General features: G+C 55.5%; 1 protein-coding gene across 2 annotated transcripts in view; it reads right to left on the reverse strand.

Moving 5' to 3' along the window:
• NCKIPSD (NCK interacting protein with SH3 domain) overlaps positions 1-15,810 on the reverse strand; it is a 36,029-nt gene extending 20,219 nt beyond the window's left edge. The window contains exons 1-2 of one of the 2 annotated variants that reach the window (XM_034066233.1): positions 15,579-15,810; positions 432-544 (exon numbers count right to left, since the gene is read on the reverse strand). In XM_034066233.1, coding sequence (XP_033922124.1) covers positions 432-544; positions 15,579-15,749 — 284 coding nt within the window. In that variant the 5' untranslated portion in view covers positions 15,750-15,810. Of the gene's footprint in view, positions 1-431; positions 545-909; positions 988-15,578 lie in introns of those variants that run through there. The other variant, XM_013128230.3, reaches the window with a different exon arrangement.
• Positions 15,811-16,320: the final 510 nt, after the last annotated feature.

Here is a 16,320-nt window from a genome sequence, read left to right on the forward strand (position 1 = left end):
ACCAGCGTGCCCCAGCACAGCCCGAGGTGCCAGAGAAAAACAAAATGCTCCTCACAAGCAATTATCTGAGCACACATTAAGGACCTCGCGTTATGTGCCAACAGCCTCTGCAATTGCTGCCTGGTAGAGAAGAGAAAATGCATCCAGAAAGGTTATGGATTTCTCCTCCAAGCCCATAATGCAGCCGAGAGTTTCCTCTTTACATGCACAGGGATAGAGGGGCCAGACCAAAGCTCTGCTTTGCTGGGTGCTGTTTGACAGGAGGAGCAGCACCGGCTGCCAGCTCAAACTCTGGGACACTGAATGCAGCAGCACTTGCAGCACAGAGACTCAGATCAACAGCATCCTGCTTGATTCCCAAAACACAAACACAGCATCATACGCTGACCACCCTCCATCCGCTCACTCTCCCAGGCACCCACTGTACTCACTGGAGGACATCCCTCTGCTCCAGGTTGTACTTCCCTCCATTCTTCATGGCCGCATTGTGCACAGCCTCAATGGCACGGTCAATAGACTGGAGAACCACATCTTGCTCCAGCACCTGAGAAAATAACACAACATCCCATGTGTTACTGCACCGCTTCAGCTGTGGCCCTGTGGCACCAGAGCTTAGGGCAAGAGAGGCCATGGCAAATTCACAGAACCAGCCCCACATCAGGCAATGGCCTAAAAACAGCTCCCAGAGCCAGAGCCCCATCTCAGCAACATCCCACTTTTCCCTCCTTCTTCCAGAGGGAACATATTTGAACCCATGCTTCAAACTGAGTCTGCCTACTCAAGGTTGATGGTTGGAAAATAAAGTCACTGTTACAAGCACCACAGTTCAATTATCCCTGCAGGAAGACTGGGGACAGAGCCTCAGGACCATGCAGCAGCCTTGAATATTCAGCCTACTGCAAAGCCCACCTTACTCCAAGCTCAATTGTTCCTGCTCTTGCTGCCCTGCTGGGGAACAAAGGCACAGCTGTGGACGGTACAGACCCACATCTGGTGGCCTTTGGAGTCTGTTGGCTCTGGGTTTGTGTTTTTGCTTGCTTCTTTCGTGCTGGTTGTTTTGCAACATGAAGTGCCTTTTCCAAATCTCCACCCAAGCTGTCATAGCAACATTTATCCCTCCTGCCAGCCGGCTTAGCTCTGCTTACTGCAGCTGAAATAAACACCAGCCTCGAAGCAAGAACAGCAAAGAGACCATTCCCTCGGCTGGGAGAGCTGGAGGGAAGGGGCACAGGAAGGAAAAGCAGGCTCCCAGAGCTGGGACACTCCTCAAGGCTTTACCAGCAGCTGACAAGCCTCCAGAAGAAAACACCTTGATGGGACTGAAGGCAAGGGACAGTGCTGAGTCTGCGCCGGCTGCAGCAGACCCACAGCTCTCCCACAGGCTCCCGGGGGTCTCTGCACCATCGCTGGGTACCAGCACCAGCCCATGAGCACAGGGAGGAGCGGAGCACTCAGACCCCAGCTGGTTGAGCACTGAAACCCTCTTCATCCTCACTTGCTGTGCCCCCCTCCCTGCACCACAGCATCCGTGTACCCAGCTAAGGAGTGGCAGGAATCTCATCGAGGATGTACCTTAATTGGCCTTAGGAGGCTGCAGCAGGCGAGCCCTCCCCATGGGGCAGAGGCACCCCCAGCCCAGCCCGGTAACGGGACATGTATTATTTATAGCCTGAGTAATTACAAACATAAATTACCAGGTACCGCAGGCTGGGGGGAACCCAATCCCCCCCCCCGGGGGGGTATGAGCAGCCCCTCTGCAAAACTCAGCCTGGCACAGGAGAAATTCAGGATAGGATTTTTTGGTTGGTTTGTTTCCCAAGAAAGAGAGCTGGGACAAAGCAACTGGGACAATGTTAACAATACAGCCCAAATGTAGGGTATGGGATCCAGGGCAAACCCAACACTCAGAACCCAACTTCAGGATGGAGCCCCCGACATATGGTGTAGGGAGCATTTCACCAGCTCCAAGCACAGCCCTATACAAGGAAACAGAGCAAAGAGCATTGGAACACATTTAGAGGCTCGCTGGAAGGAAGGGAAGTTATTGCAGAGCACGGATCTCATTTTCTGAGAAAATGAGGACAAGCTGCACGCTTCCTTGGGGAACAGCAGCAGGAGTCTCCAGTGCTCTGCTCCCAGGGGAATGGCAGTGCCATCATCCACATCCCACAGGAACCCAGGGCTGGAGCTTGCCCGATGCCATTTGTTATGGAGAGGGTGCTTCTTTCCTGATAAAACAGCTCTTTCACACTAATGCAGCCATGCCGTGACAACCGGCTTTTAGCTGCTGCACTCCTTTCTTTGTTCCCACTCCCCAACCCCCTATTAATGGGGCCCTGTCACAAGGGCTGGAATAAAAAGCATTAACTTGCCACTTGCAGTTTATGATGGGGTTGATGCTGACTGTAAATCATCTCCTCCCTTGCTCAGCAGAGCCGGCCGGGAGCAGGGGCTCAGCACTGGGGGTTTGCAGGACACCCAGCATGGGGGGCCAGCAATGGAGACTGAGATGAGCTCTTAGGCAGAAGCTCTTCCCTATGAGGGTGCTGAGGCGCTGGCACAGGGTGCCCAGAGAAGCTGTGGCTGCCCCATCCCTGGCAGTGTTCAAGGCCAGGTTGGACACAGGGGCTTGGAGCAACCTGCTCCAATGGAAGGGGTTGGGGTTGGAGCTGGAGGAGCTTTAAGGTCCCTTCCAACCCAAACCAGGCTGGGACTCTGTGATTCTAAGCCAGCACAACGGTAACAGGGCAGAGCCTGTGAGCTCTGCAGCAGGGGCTGGTGCTCAGCAGTCAGCTCTCACTGCAGGACCCTGCCCTCTCCCACGCTCCAGGATGCAGAGATGAAGCTCTGCTCATCGCCACTGAGCTGAGGCTCACACAGAAGCAGGGAGCACATGAAAAGGGCATCGCTGCTGTCAGAGGAGAGGCACCAAGTAAACCCCTGTAATTCAGTGGGATTTACTGAAACTGTGCTGGGAACCACAGGGAGGGGGCTGGTAGAGCCCCAGCATTGCTGTATCCTTCACCAGTTTCCAGCTCCCCACTGGCATAGCCAAACAGCAAGTCCCAGAAGGCTGGGATAGGGGAGTGCTGGTGGTGGGGAACCAGCCATACATACCCCAGGGGTGGGCATAGGGTCTCCTTAGTTAGTGCAGGTGGCACAGCACCATGGGCAGCAACGGGACAGCACCTTCTGCCCAGTGCTATTCAGTGAGGTATTACCCCCACTGACGTGGCACATCACCCCCGAGGGAGCGGCTGCCAGCCAGCAGAGATTCCTGCTTTAATCCAATCGAACACTGCAGCACAGGAACGCTAGGAGCTATGAACAGCCTGTGAGGACCAGGCTCTGTGGGAGCAGAGCAGTGATCCTGGACGGGCTGATGGGGCAGGGTGCTGGAGAACCAGGGCAACGCCAGCACCCTGCAGGGCAGCTGCCGGCAGGAGCAAGTCACAGCTCAATTAGAGCTGGGAACATCAGCTGGAAAACAGAATTTCTTCCTTCACAGCCCAGCATAGGAGAATCACAGAAGCATCAATAAATCATTACTTCCTCTCTCCTTGCTAATAACACCAGCAAACAAAGGGCTTCCCCAGAGCCTGCTGCCAATTTCCTCCTGCCCCTGATGAGGGCAGCTCTAGAGCTCAGCACTGCCTGAGGTGCTCTGCATCCCATCCTGAGGCCAGCAGGAAGGACACCTTCCCCGTGGCCAAAGCCAGGCTGCTCAGCAGCATCCTTCTGGGATGCCTCCTGCATCCCTAAGCATGGCCAGCGTGGGCACAGCCATCACCCCAGCTCACACCAGCATCAGCATCACCGCCACAAGAGGCTGTAACCTCTTGTAACCCAGCGCTCCAGCCAGCACGGCCGGTGTCCTTGTGTGGGCAGCACAGTGCCTCTCTGGGGCTATGGAAGCTTTGTCCCCATCCCTCTTTGGAGTCCCCCATCCTGTTCCGCCAGTGCTGGTTGAACGCACTCACATGGAACAATCTGCTCAATGCTCCAGAATAATCACCCCTTGCAGAACAGCGCTCACCAGACAAATGTGCTGACAGCACAGAGGGGCTGAGCCTCCCCATTTACAGCACTGGTCCATCAGCATGTGCCAGGCTCAGCTTCACCTCCACAGGGGGCTGGTCCAGGAAACCAGGGCGGTTTTCCCTCCTGCCTCCCCAGTTTCTAGTGCACAAAGGCCTTTGCTCTTCTGCATGTGCCGGAGCCAGTGCCCTTGTGCTGGAGCTGGTGTCCTCATGCCTGTGGCTCCTTCTGCAGCCCCAGTGGTGCCCAGGCAGGGCTGGCTCCCACCCTCGTGCCTTTGCTCCGGCTCCCACAAACACAACAAGAGACAGACTGAGCCTTGTCTGCAGGAGCAGCTCCACTGTCACAGCTGCACCGGCACTGCTGGAACTGGGGTATTCACCCGGCAGTGAGCACAGGCACAGCCTGGCTCTTTGTTAACCAAATGGCAGCCCATCGCCACCTCTCGGGTCACACAGCACCGGTCCCCAGCCAACACCAGCCTGTCCACATGCTGTACCCTTCCAGCTGGAAATGCTCCCTTTACAAACATCAACTCGCCTTTCACGGCAGAGAGATTGTACCAGGTTCGAGTTCCCTCTTCTGAAGCACACAGCTCAGGCAAACGGCTGAGGTCTGGTTTTTGCATTGCTGAGGGAGATTCCGCTCCTTTCTCTTCTTTTTGCAGCCCCAATCAGAAATTTCCAGCCTCCAGGCTGTTGGCTCAGATACACATGAACTTGTTCTTGTCAGCACAAGGATACTGTGCCTCGCAGCACTTGATACCGCACGGAAGAACCGCAAGTAAAACAACGGGCAAGTGTCCCGGTCACTGAGCAAACAGATGGGAACGGACCTGCAGCATCTCGGCCTCGCAGGGAGCAAACAAAGCCGCGGCTGAGCTCCTCTGACAAAGAGGCCGCCCAGGAGCGGGGCTGCATCCCTGCCGCTGTGTGGGGTTTGCTCCAGAGCAGCAATGCTCCACCGTGTGCTGCGGCACCAGAGCCGGGGCAAGAGAAGGGCTCTGGTTGTGCCCCAGGCTGGGGCAGAAGCCTGAGCTCCCGGCAGGAATCAGGCCGGGGCAGCGCGGCACAGGCGGATGCACAAAACCTCTTCCCTGTGAGGGTGCTGAGGCGCTGGCACAGGGTGCCCAGAGCAGCTGTGGCTGCCCCATCCCTGGCAGTGTTCAAGGCCAGGTTGGACACAGGGGCTTGGAGCAGCTGCTCCAGTGGAAGGGGTCCCTGCCCGTGGCAGGGGATGGAGCTGGATGAGCTGTAGGAGCTGTAATATAATGGTGTGTTTCAGGCTAGGGACCCAGGAGAGCAAGCACACTTACAAAGCTCACAAAGTAGGCGCCCCAAAAAAAATCATTTCTCTACAATGTTCCCATAATATGGATCTTGCCAGCAATCTCTCCTCTGCCCACAGCCCCCCTTGGGTCTTAAGGCACAGCTATGTGGAATATCAGTGCTAGGAAACCCTGGGATACCCAACAACCACCTCCCAGACATTTTCAGGCCATCCGAGACAGTTCCCATGTGCCAGGCTGGGGATTCCACATGGGAATCCCAGACAAGTTTCCACCCAAGTAGAAAGGCACTTTAACCTGGGTACAAAGTACTCCTTAGGGATTTAAACAAGTAGGACAGCCGGGCTCCCAACAAGGTAACCCTCGAATGCTCAGCTGCTTGCAGGAGAGACATGGGAAAGCCAAGGTGAGGATGAACACCTCTGAAAGAAGAGACCTCTCCCTCACCCCCCCATGGGTTTTGGCAGCTGTGTGTTTCAGGTAGCACTATCAAACACGGGTTGCTCGTCATGCTTTTGGCTTAGGGCTCTACACAAAAGTGACACGAGGTCAGGTGAGCAGCTCATTACAACAGTCATTGCAACAAGGGTGCAGGGCAGCTGGGGAGGGGGCAGGGGGGCTGAAAGAGGCTGCACTCCACAGGTGGGTCATGCTCATTGGCCAGACACAAAACACCCGAGTTTGCCAACGTGTCTGTTAGGTGAAAGCTGCCCCTGCAAGTACATTTAGTCCTGGTAAAGCAGCTATTTCTGCTGGAGCAACCAGCACCCAAATACTCACCAACACCAGGGAGGCAACGCGATGAGTGTTGCCGTGACAATGATAAAGCTGATGCTAGCTCATGCACAAAAATAAACACAGATACCACTGAGATTTATAGCAGTGCCTTACAACTACAACTGTTACATGCGTGATCATACAGCCAAAGCCTCCCCAGAGCACTGAGAGCTGCAGCCCCAACAGCCTCCAGAGCTCTTTCTGGCTGGCAGGCAGTGGGAGTGGACAGCACATGATGGTTCTGAGCTGCAAACTCAGGCAGGCTGACAGCATCACTGCCCTACATTAGCACCTTGGTTGAGCTCTGTTCCTCAGAGCGGTGAGGCTGACGCGCTGTTATCTCCAGATGCAGCTCCAGAACAAATTCTGGGGGTTGTTTAGTGGGGTTTGGATGTTAAAAAAAGCCTACACGGTTCAGCTGGATGTGCTGACAGTTCACCATAGAGGAGTGAGAGGCGAGCTGTGAAGAAAAGCAATTCACTGGTGTCCCACACTGTCTGTAGGGGAAAACAGCCAACTGCTCTAGCTGTGGGTTATAATCCCATCTCCTGTGACAGCTTAAAGCAGCACAGGCTGCCCAGAAAGCACCAAGAAATGGGAACAGAGGGGCAACATCCTCTTAGGACATTGTGTCACGGGCAGCAGAACAGCCTAATCCTGTTTTCCTCGCTTCCCAGGGCAGAGAACAAGACTCCTGCATTAGCTGGGCTGTTCACTGCTCACGCACAGACTTTGCACCCAGCTCACCTCATTACAGCATCAATCAGTGCATCCCCCTCATCACACACCACATCCACCCCATCACCATCCGCCTTAGTCAGAGCAGGCTGCTGGATTTCAGGGAATCTTCCCAGGACATCTCCAGCAGGACAAAGCCTCACATCCGAAGAGTCACCAAATGCTGCCAACAGGGGCTTTCCTGGGAGAACTTTTCTGCTCAGCCTTTAGGAGCCTATTAAAGGTGTTCAAAAGCTTTTAAAGTGACCAGAGCTTGATATAACTGAGGTCACAGAATCCTGGACTAGCTTGGGTTGGAAGGGACCTTAAAGCTCATCCAGCTCCAACCCCTGCCATGGGGGTCAGCAGAGGATGACTGCTCCCTCTGGTTGTCAGGCTCATGGAACACAGACACATGAAATCGAGTCCAAATCAAATTAAAAGGAATGCATTTTTAAGCTTAAGTCAGCAAAAGCAATTCTTGGACAGCCAAAATCTTCATCACTTAGAACCCAGCACTTCAAGGGACATTGGCTTCTTGATGGCAAATGGAAAATGTCTTCAGCTGCAAACACCGATTCTGCCGGCTCAGGAAACCCTCAGCCTCAGCAGTGTGTGCATAGGGGCTGTTATGATCATCCTTCTTACCTGAGGTGCTGCGTTTTCACACAATTATTCTTTACATGCTGAAGAATGTGGGCTTCTCTGATACTTGAGCTTATCCCCAGCTACTCCTCAGAGACAGCCAAGCCTGGGCATGGAGGGAAATGGGCTCTGGACCTGCCTCCTGGAGTGCTTGCTGACCTGCACAGCACACCTGATGGTCAAACCAGGGTGCTCCTGCATCCCCCTGCAAACACAGCGATGTCCTCAAGGGGATAGGGAAAAGGCTGTGCTCAAGCAGCCTGGAAAACTGCAGAATTCACCAAGTTCACCCAGAAAGGATCTGTCACCACATCAGGCTGAGAGGCCACAGAGGTTTGCAGGTGTCTGCTCGGTGAGGAGCTTCATCCCGATCTCTTTAGGCAGCCAGCTGTGCTTTACAGCAGCTGCCTCCGTTCTGTGCAGCCCCCGCAGCACAGACACTGCGCTGAGCTCCACCGATGGGGCCCTGCCAGTACCACTGCCTTCTGCCAGCTGCGAGGGGTGCAAGGCACCTGCGTGGCCAGTGGGGTTTCGTCCACCTCGGGAGCAGGAGGACACGGCTCCGAGGCTGAGCTCAGCCTGGCCAGTGAGCTCGAGGGTTCCGGATCAGGAACCGTGGGAGCTAACCACGACAGCAGCAGCTCTGCAGATACGGCCCCAGGCACAAACCTCATGGACGGGCACTGGAGGCCTTTTCATCAGGACACAATCTCAGCTTCCAGGAGACTCCCTCCTCCTCGTGGGTGAGGGTCTATTTCTGCAGCTCTTACCTCATCTCCTCCCTCATCTCCTTGTTTCTACTCACTATAATGGAAGGTTTGGATCTGGGGCCTGCCCTCAGGTTTCCATTGTACAAGACACTGTCCCCACTTGTAAGAGAAAAACAAACCAAGAAATAATTGCTAGCTCTGACTTACCAGAGATGCAACCTGACCTCGAGCAGTCATTAGCAGGAACTCTCCACAGCCTGGCATTATCGAAGCAGGCTCAGCCTGACAGCTCGATTCCTTTTGTAATGAAAGCTCCTGAGCAGCTGAACAAACTGAAACATCAGCCTGCAGTGGCAGCTCCAGAAGATGGGCACAAATCTCAGCCTCTCCCAGAGCACTGTCCCCAGCCAGCCCTGCCAGAGCAGGAAAGAGGGACAAAGCTGCACAGATCAGACCCCACCAGCACGGCAGCAAAGCTGGACACCCACCCACATGCACCCCTAGCAGTAAGGGCAGCCCGAGTCAGGGCAATGGGCTCACTACACTTGCAGCCGGGCAGCACCATCCCTTGAGCTGTGCCCGATGGACAGCAGGAAGGACACGAGCTTCACAATGCAGTAACCAAGAAGTGAGCAGCACCCAAGGAGGAAGGGAGAGACAACTTCAGCAGACAACAACCAGGAAAAGCAAACCCATGAACCTCTCACCTCATTCCAAAAAGCCCACGCTGCCAAAACGTTACTTCCCCTTCCTGCTGAAGCCTGATGCTAAAGGGGACAAGGATTATCAGAGCTTTGCTCCCTTGCGAGGGAAGTGAACAGCTCTGCATGGCAGGGTGCGGACACAAAAGAGCTGACACCCTCTCCTGCTGCAGGGTGCTGGGTCTTGTCTTCGGGACAGCTCTTCCTCTGTTAGCATCAACAGAGCTTTGCCCAAAATAATGCTCAACATCCCTGCAGCAAGAGGGGAGCAGGCAGGAACAGCTCAGTCTTGTCAATGGTGCCCTGTGCCACTTCTCAAGTGACAGGCTTCAGAACCCCTGTTTGAAACCAAAGGCTTTGCCATGCAATAAAGACCAAGACAGATCAGACTTGGCAAGTCCTTCTTGTAAAGGTCAAAACCCTGTGAGCCACTGGCTGGGGAAGCAAAGGGATGCTCCTCCAGAAGCAGGACCAGAACCCATCACAGCTCCTGCTCTGGCTCAGGACCAGAGGGCAATGAGCACAGCCAGAGCCCACAGGAGGGTCTCCGGGACCCTCAATGGATTTGCCATTTCAGGTGAGAGTTACTCCTCTGAACACAACAAATGTCTGCAGTTCCAGATGCCATCTCACAGGAGCAGCATGAACCAGGCTCCTCCAGCAGCACCGGCCTCCACTTCTCTATGTTGCAGCACAGGGACCGAACTGCTTTCACAACACACCAGCAGGAGCAGCCCCAGCACTGAGAGCTATTATTTCTCCTGGGCCCATGGCTCTGCTGTGTCATCTGCACTCACCAGCCAGCCCTGGGAACGGGACCTCCTCCCCATCACGAGGTAGCACAGCAGTCTGCAGGCACAGCCTTGTCAGATTCTGGTTACAGCACTGGCCATGTAGGATGCCAGCATCCTTGTGGGCTATCTAATGCTACAGTCACGCACTACGGCTGCTTGTCCTTCCCTCCTTAGAAACTACTTCTGGAATTTATCCTTTTTCCAGCACCCAGACTGACAGCTCATCTGCTGAATACATAATCCTGGCTGGGAATGAGAGTGTTTAAATCCTTCATGGGGGGGGAGGCTGGGATGCTCTTTAAAATTCTGATTGTTTTCATGTACATCTGAGCTACATGAGCAGGGAAGACAAAGAGGTGGCTGCTTCTGCTTCAGGACCAGAGCTCTCCCCACAGACACCTCCACAGGCACATTCACCTGGTTTCCATGGGTGTAAATACCCATTTTACACCACAGGATCTCACCTTCCCCAAGGGATTAAATATGTCCCAGACTTTGCAAGGTGACCATGATATGGTCTGCTGTTGTCAAAGCCACTCCCAGTGGAGAGGCTGCTCTGAGCACAGAGGTTACTCTTCTCTTACGTGCTGTTTTCCAGCATCACTAACAACACCTGCACGCTCTTCCCCAAGGACAAGTATTTCCTGTATCCCATTCTCACATGTTCTCTGTACAAATTCTCTGTATTTCACACAGAGCAACAATCTCAGAAAAATTCATTTCCATGAACTTTCTGGTTTATTGCTTTCAATACAAACCTCTCCTCTAGTTTTGTTTGGGGTTTTTTCCCTACTGAGAGGTCACCTGCTGGGATGCTGGAAACCCTGGAAGGAAACACAGGGATGGGATCATGAGAAGAGGTGCCCAAACACAGGCCCAGGTACATGCACCCTTCATGTTCAAAGCCATCTGCCAAGCTCCTGCTGAGCTGCTGGTGCCCTGTTCAAGGTGAGGACAGCAATGGATTGATCTTGAGGCAGCAGAAGACAGTAATGGCTGGAGGTGGGACAGCTTCAGCAGAGCTGGTGTGTAGCACATCCACCACCTTGACTTGCTGTTAGCATCGTTGCTGTAGAGACATACCTGTGCTATACAACCTACTTTCCCAGGAGCAGGCAAGCACAGGCACATTGCTCAAGAGCAGATGTAGGCTCTTGGACACCTCCATACACAGCCATAGCACAGCTGCAGTAAGCCCCTATCACCAGCACTGCTCATAGATGGCTGTCAAGGACAATGCTTATGAGATATATCAAAAAGCCTGGTTATTTTTCATCAGAGTAAAAGCAAGAACATATCTCCACAGCCAAGCCAAAGCAGATGCTACAGATCACCAGCGTGTTTCCACTTTAACCATCCTGAACTGTGAAGGACTGCAGAACTCCGAGTCTTCAGCTACAGTAATCAGAAATGGCTCTAATTGCCCTGACTGTAACTCAGCCTCAAGAACAAAACTTCACCCCGAAGCACCATAGTATCTGCTCCTGCAACAGCTCGCAGGAGAATGCTTCATTCTCCGAGTTTCTCGCGTGTGTGAAGCAGCCTCAGCTGCAGCGCGCTCCCAGCTGCTCTGCCTCCAAAATAAAGCTTTAATTTTAGCCTAAGCGCTTATTCAGGATCTGTGAGTATTGCAGCTGAGCTCTCACGCCCATTGACAGCACCACCAAACCTGCAGCCGATGACAAGCAGCGATGCAGGCTCCAGCACAGGAGATGGTCTGTACCATGAGCATCGCCTTCCATCCAGGAGCAACCAGAGGAGCTCTGCCAGGGCTCCGGAATGCCAAGGTTAAAGCTGGATTTTGCGTAGTTGGAGGGAGGAACTCTTACAGCAAAGCACAATTGCCAAGGCTCAGTTTCCAGCGACTGGGGGTTTGCGATGGGAGTATCTGATTGTTTCATTGGCACTGCACAAGCAACACCGTGCTCACAACCACCATCATCATCATCATCATCTCCACACCAGCATCACCGACCCCGGACATTTGCTACCCTGGCAGAAAAGCAACCGGATTAAAACCGAGGAGCTCTCCAGCGAGGCTGTGAACTGAGCTATCTCCTCCATGGGATCCGGGGGGAGGGAGGCACCGCTCCTCCACCCACCGCCCGGTGCTACCTGTGCTGCGCAGGGCTCAGCCTGCAGGAGGGTTCGGTTGTTGCTAGGCTGCACTGAGCTGACTCGTATTTTTATCACAGCCTGTTTATTCCTGTGGCAGATACAGTGAACAGCAACGAGAGCATCCTCAAACTGGGCCCATGTTCTCACCAGACGGTTCAAAGCTTCTTGGCCATCAGCACCTGCAGCTTCCCACCCAGACAGCCCCTTGCCACTCCCCCAGAGGTGCAGGGGGAAAGCGTGACCCAGCAGAGAGCCCTTGGCTGAGCAGAGGCTCTAACCCCACACTGCAAACAAACGCTTTGTTGTTCCAAATAGATTTAAAGTCATTTTGAGAACGCTATCAATGGTAATTTCAAAGCTACTTCCTAATGGCTTAATGCAGCTGAGGTGCAGCAGCCAGCATGCTAACCCACTCCCACTTCACCAGGAAACATCCCTCTGCAACTCAGCCCGTGTTTTTGCACCCCTGGCATTACCAGCACAGCACTGTACGGTTGCAGGTCCCTTCTCAGTGCATTACTGCTCCCTCTGACAGGGAACACAGCCCAGGGCAGCGCAGACCAGAGAGGAGGCAAGCCCAGCTGTGGTGCCTGGCGAAGGCACAGCAACATACAGGCTGCTCAACCCAAAGGGAGGACACTTACTGTTCGCTAGACTCAGCACTTGTGCCTCCCTGACACTGAGGGACCTCCTGCTCCTACGGAAGCTTTCAAAACTGAGTGTTTTACAGTGCACATAAAGCTTCAGAAGGCCTCTTGGAGCGGCTGACTTCAGCTGGCACGCTAAGCTCCAGTGCAGCCTCTATGTCTCTGCCACTCGTACATCTCTTAAGCATCAGCACCAAGCTGGAGACTAAAGGCCAGCCTGGTGCTGACAGCACCTTCTGCCCAGTGGGAATAGTGCTTGTGCCATCAGCCTCACTGCAGCAGGATTTGGCCTTCCAGTGAGTAGCTCACTCTGCTGCCCCATCCTTCCCTCTTGCTGCCTGATGGCATCAGTATTTCTCCCAGAGTGGCCTCCAACTTGGAATGGCTCTTAAAACCCCACAATGGAACTCAATGAGAACTACAGAAGAATAAAATCAGCAGGAACATCAACTGAAGTTGGCTGCTTCTAATTGACTTCTAATTAACTTCATATCATCTGCACCTTCTGGTGCCCTGGCTCAGCCCTGATTTGTTTCTTAGAGGCATTATGTGTTTCTAAGAAGGATCAGGCTGTTTTCACACACACACACACACAACTAACCCCCTTTTAACAGCAACACTGAGCCACAAGGATTGCAGTACAAAATTCTGCCACATTTGTGATGAAAAGGCATCAGCCAAGAACAAGCTTTAAGAAATAAATAGGAATTATTGCTTCCTCCACAAAAGCCAAGGCGTGAATTTCCTGTATCTGTGAACACTGAGCAAAACCCGCTGAGAATCAAGAGGAGCGGGTAAGGAAGCTGATGGCCTGGAGAGCCGAGGGCAGCACCACCAGCAGCCCAAACCCATTCCCTGAGCCTCCTCCCAGGGACCTGCTGCTGCTGTGCCTGTTTGCAGCCTCCTGCTCACCTGAACCTGCCCACAGTGCTGAGGAAGCCGCAGCTCACCCCTGCAAGGGGGACTCCTGTTGGACACCTTCCCTGCCTGCCAAGCACCAACCACCATCAGCTGTGGTCTCCCCCTGTGTGACCCGGGCAGCATTTACTGCCTCCCAAACCGCTGACACCAATTAGTCCCAGCACCCAAACCCGAGTGACAACTGCCTGCCCTCAGCCCAGACACACAGCAAAGCCTCGAGCAAGCTCCCAGCCAGCAGGTGCCTTCTCTCATAAATAAAACCAGGTTTAGACTTCAGAGCAGCTCTTCAGAGCTGGCAGGAACAGCAGAGTCACAGACACAGAGCATTACTGCAACTGCAGAGCAGCAAAGGAGATCCTGCTGCCTCATGCACCATCAGGCTAATTCAGGTGCCAGGAATTTAACAGCCAGAAGGGTGAACAGATGCAGGGAAAGCTCCTCTGTTTCCTGCTGCCGGCTCTAAGGGCATTTGGGAAAGTTTCATCTGGACCAGAGGAGAGAGCTCACAAAGCCATCAGCAGCACTGCTTTGATGTGGATGCACTCGTGTTGAGTGGTCAGGAGTCAGCCTGGCAGGCTGCACGCTGCCTTGAGGCTGCAGCAAAACACGACCTGAGAAATGAATGTAAAGCCAGGGCAGAAACACTCTTCATGTACAAGCTTCTGGAGCCGGTAGGAGCACGGTGGAGAGATGCAGGAAGGCAGCTCCAGAGGCAGCCTGGGAGGAGGCTCCTGCACACACGGTAGCAGTGAGAAGACGTCACATCACACAGGCAGAGAGCAGGGGACTGCAGAGGGGAAACTGAGGAGCAGCAGCCTGGAGCTGTGCCACCGCCGGGCTTAAAACCCAGCAGTTCAGTGCGATCCTTGCTCTGTAACAGCTCCTGTAAACAGCTTTAGGGCTTACTGACACACAACATGTCCCCTCCAGCCAGGCCAGGCTGCAGGCTCGCAGGAAGGGCAGCTCCTGAACCAAGCAACCAGCTCAGAGACTCAGCAGTGCCCTAACACCAGTACAGGCTCCCCAGGTCACACCGGTGGCACTGGAGTGCTCTGCAAAGCTCAGCCCACACTTAGTGGCTGAGGGGCTGCTGATCACAGCTTCAGGAGCAGCAGCAGCTCACTGGAACACAGGATTTGCCACCCCTTTTCAGCCAGATGCCCCATTTGTAACATTCACAGTATTTGTGTGCAGTTCCCCATTCACAGCTGCAAACGGTTTCAAGCACATGGCCCCTACAGCTATCCCAAACCCCAAAAGCACAACTCCCCTCAGTGAATTAGCCTTACATGAAAGGCTTGCTTTAATTTCAGAGGCCACGTTGTCCCTCAGAAGCCCCCACTACATAGCCCCTGCACTGCACAAGCCATAACCAACCTCTCTCCCACGACTGCATGGGTGCTGGGCTCTCACCCACTGCTGCAGCACCCCAAAGGTGCCTCCTCCCTACTCCGACCCAGCGAGGGCTGCAGCAGCCCCCTCGGAGCTTCTGCAATCACCAGCATCACCGGCCTGGCTGTGACTTCTGCCACTGCAGGCGCGGGCAGCTGCCATGGTGCCTCCCAGCCCCAGCATGGTGTGGGTTTAGTACTGGTGTTCCCATGTGTTGCTGGGAGGAGCACGATCACTCCTTGGTGCTGCGGGGCAATGGAAGCCCCCGAAGCTGAGCGGCCGGCACGGAGGTGACCGCACCAGCGCTGCTCATTGACACCAGCGGGGCTGCTGGTGGGAGACCCCAGCGGTAGCCGGGACCGGGTGCGCTCCGGGAGCAGAGCCCCCCCAAACCTCCCCACACAGCACCTCGGCACTTCCCTGCCTTCCTCTCCCAGATCTGCCGGGGTGAAACGGCCTCGACCTGCGCGCTGCTGCCCGGGACCCGCACCCGGCCCGTGCTCCCCCGGAGCTCTGCCCCGCATCGCTGGTGCTCTCCGGGAGCGGCACCCACAGGACGCGTCTCCTGCCTCCCTTCAACCCCTGACCCTGCCCCGGCAGAAGCACGGTGCCGCACGCGGGTCGGGTGCTGCACGGGTAACCCTGTCCGCACGCCCCGCTTCCATCGAGCGAACCCGGCGGCTCCAGAAGGGGCAAGAGAAGGGACCGGGAGGGGCCCGGGCAACGCACGGGGCTGCTCCGAGTGGTGTCACCGCAAACCGGACCGAAGGCACCGCCGCCCGCCCGGAGCTGCCGGGCCCCGGACCCCACCGTGCCCCGGCCCCGCGCACCTGCAGCCGCTGGAGGTAGGAGGCCGGCGCGTAGCCCGTCTCGCCGGAGCCGGCGCGGGTGACGAGCCACCAGTGCTGGTTGCTGCGCTCCAGCAGCAGAAACGTCTCTCCGGCGGCGAAGGGCAGCGAGTTGGGCTCTGCCGAGCGGAAGCTGTACAGGGCCCGGTACATGGCAGCGGCGGCACCGGCTCCTCCGGCGCGGAGCGGAGCGGAGCTGCCCGGACCGGCGGGACACGCCCCCACCTCGGCCGGACACGCCCCCCGCGTCACCGCCAAGCCCCGCCCCCAACCGCCAACACGTACCGCCCCCTGGCGGCGCGGCGGAGCTGCCCGCAGCGAGGCTCCGCCCCCCGCTCGTACGTCAAAATCCCGCCACGCCCCTGGCCGCGCCGCGCCTCTCCTCCCGCCCGGCAGGCGGCAGCAGCGGCTTTGACAAGGGCCTGTAGGGACAGGCCAAGGGGAATGGCTTGAACCTGCCCGAGGGGAGACTGAGCTGAGCTCTGAGGCAGAAGCTGTTCCCTGTGAGGGTGCTGAGGCGCTGGCACAGGGTGCCCAGAGAAGCTGTGGCTGCCCCATCCCTGGCAGTGTTCAAGGCCAGGTTGGACACAGGGGCTTGGAGCAGCTGCTCCAGTGGAAGGGGTCCCTGCCTGTGGCAGGGGTTGGAGCTGGAGGAGCTTTAAGGTCCCTTCAACCCAAACCAGGGTGGGATTATGGGTTTCTATGGATTGCAAGCGCAGGGTGA

The sequence above is a fragment of the Melopsittacus undulatus genome, chromosome 9, assembly GCF_012275295.1.
Source record: "Melopsittacus undulatus isolate bMelUnd1 chromosome 9, bMelUnd1.mat.Z, whole genome shotgun sequence".
Classification (NCBI taxonomy): Eukaryota; Metazoa; Chordata; class Aves; order Psittaciformes; family Psittaculidae; genus Melopsittacus; species Melopsittacus undulatus.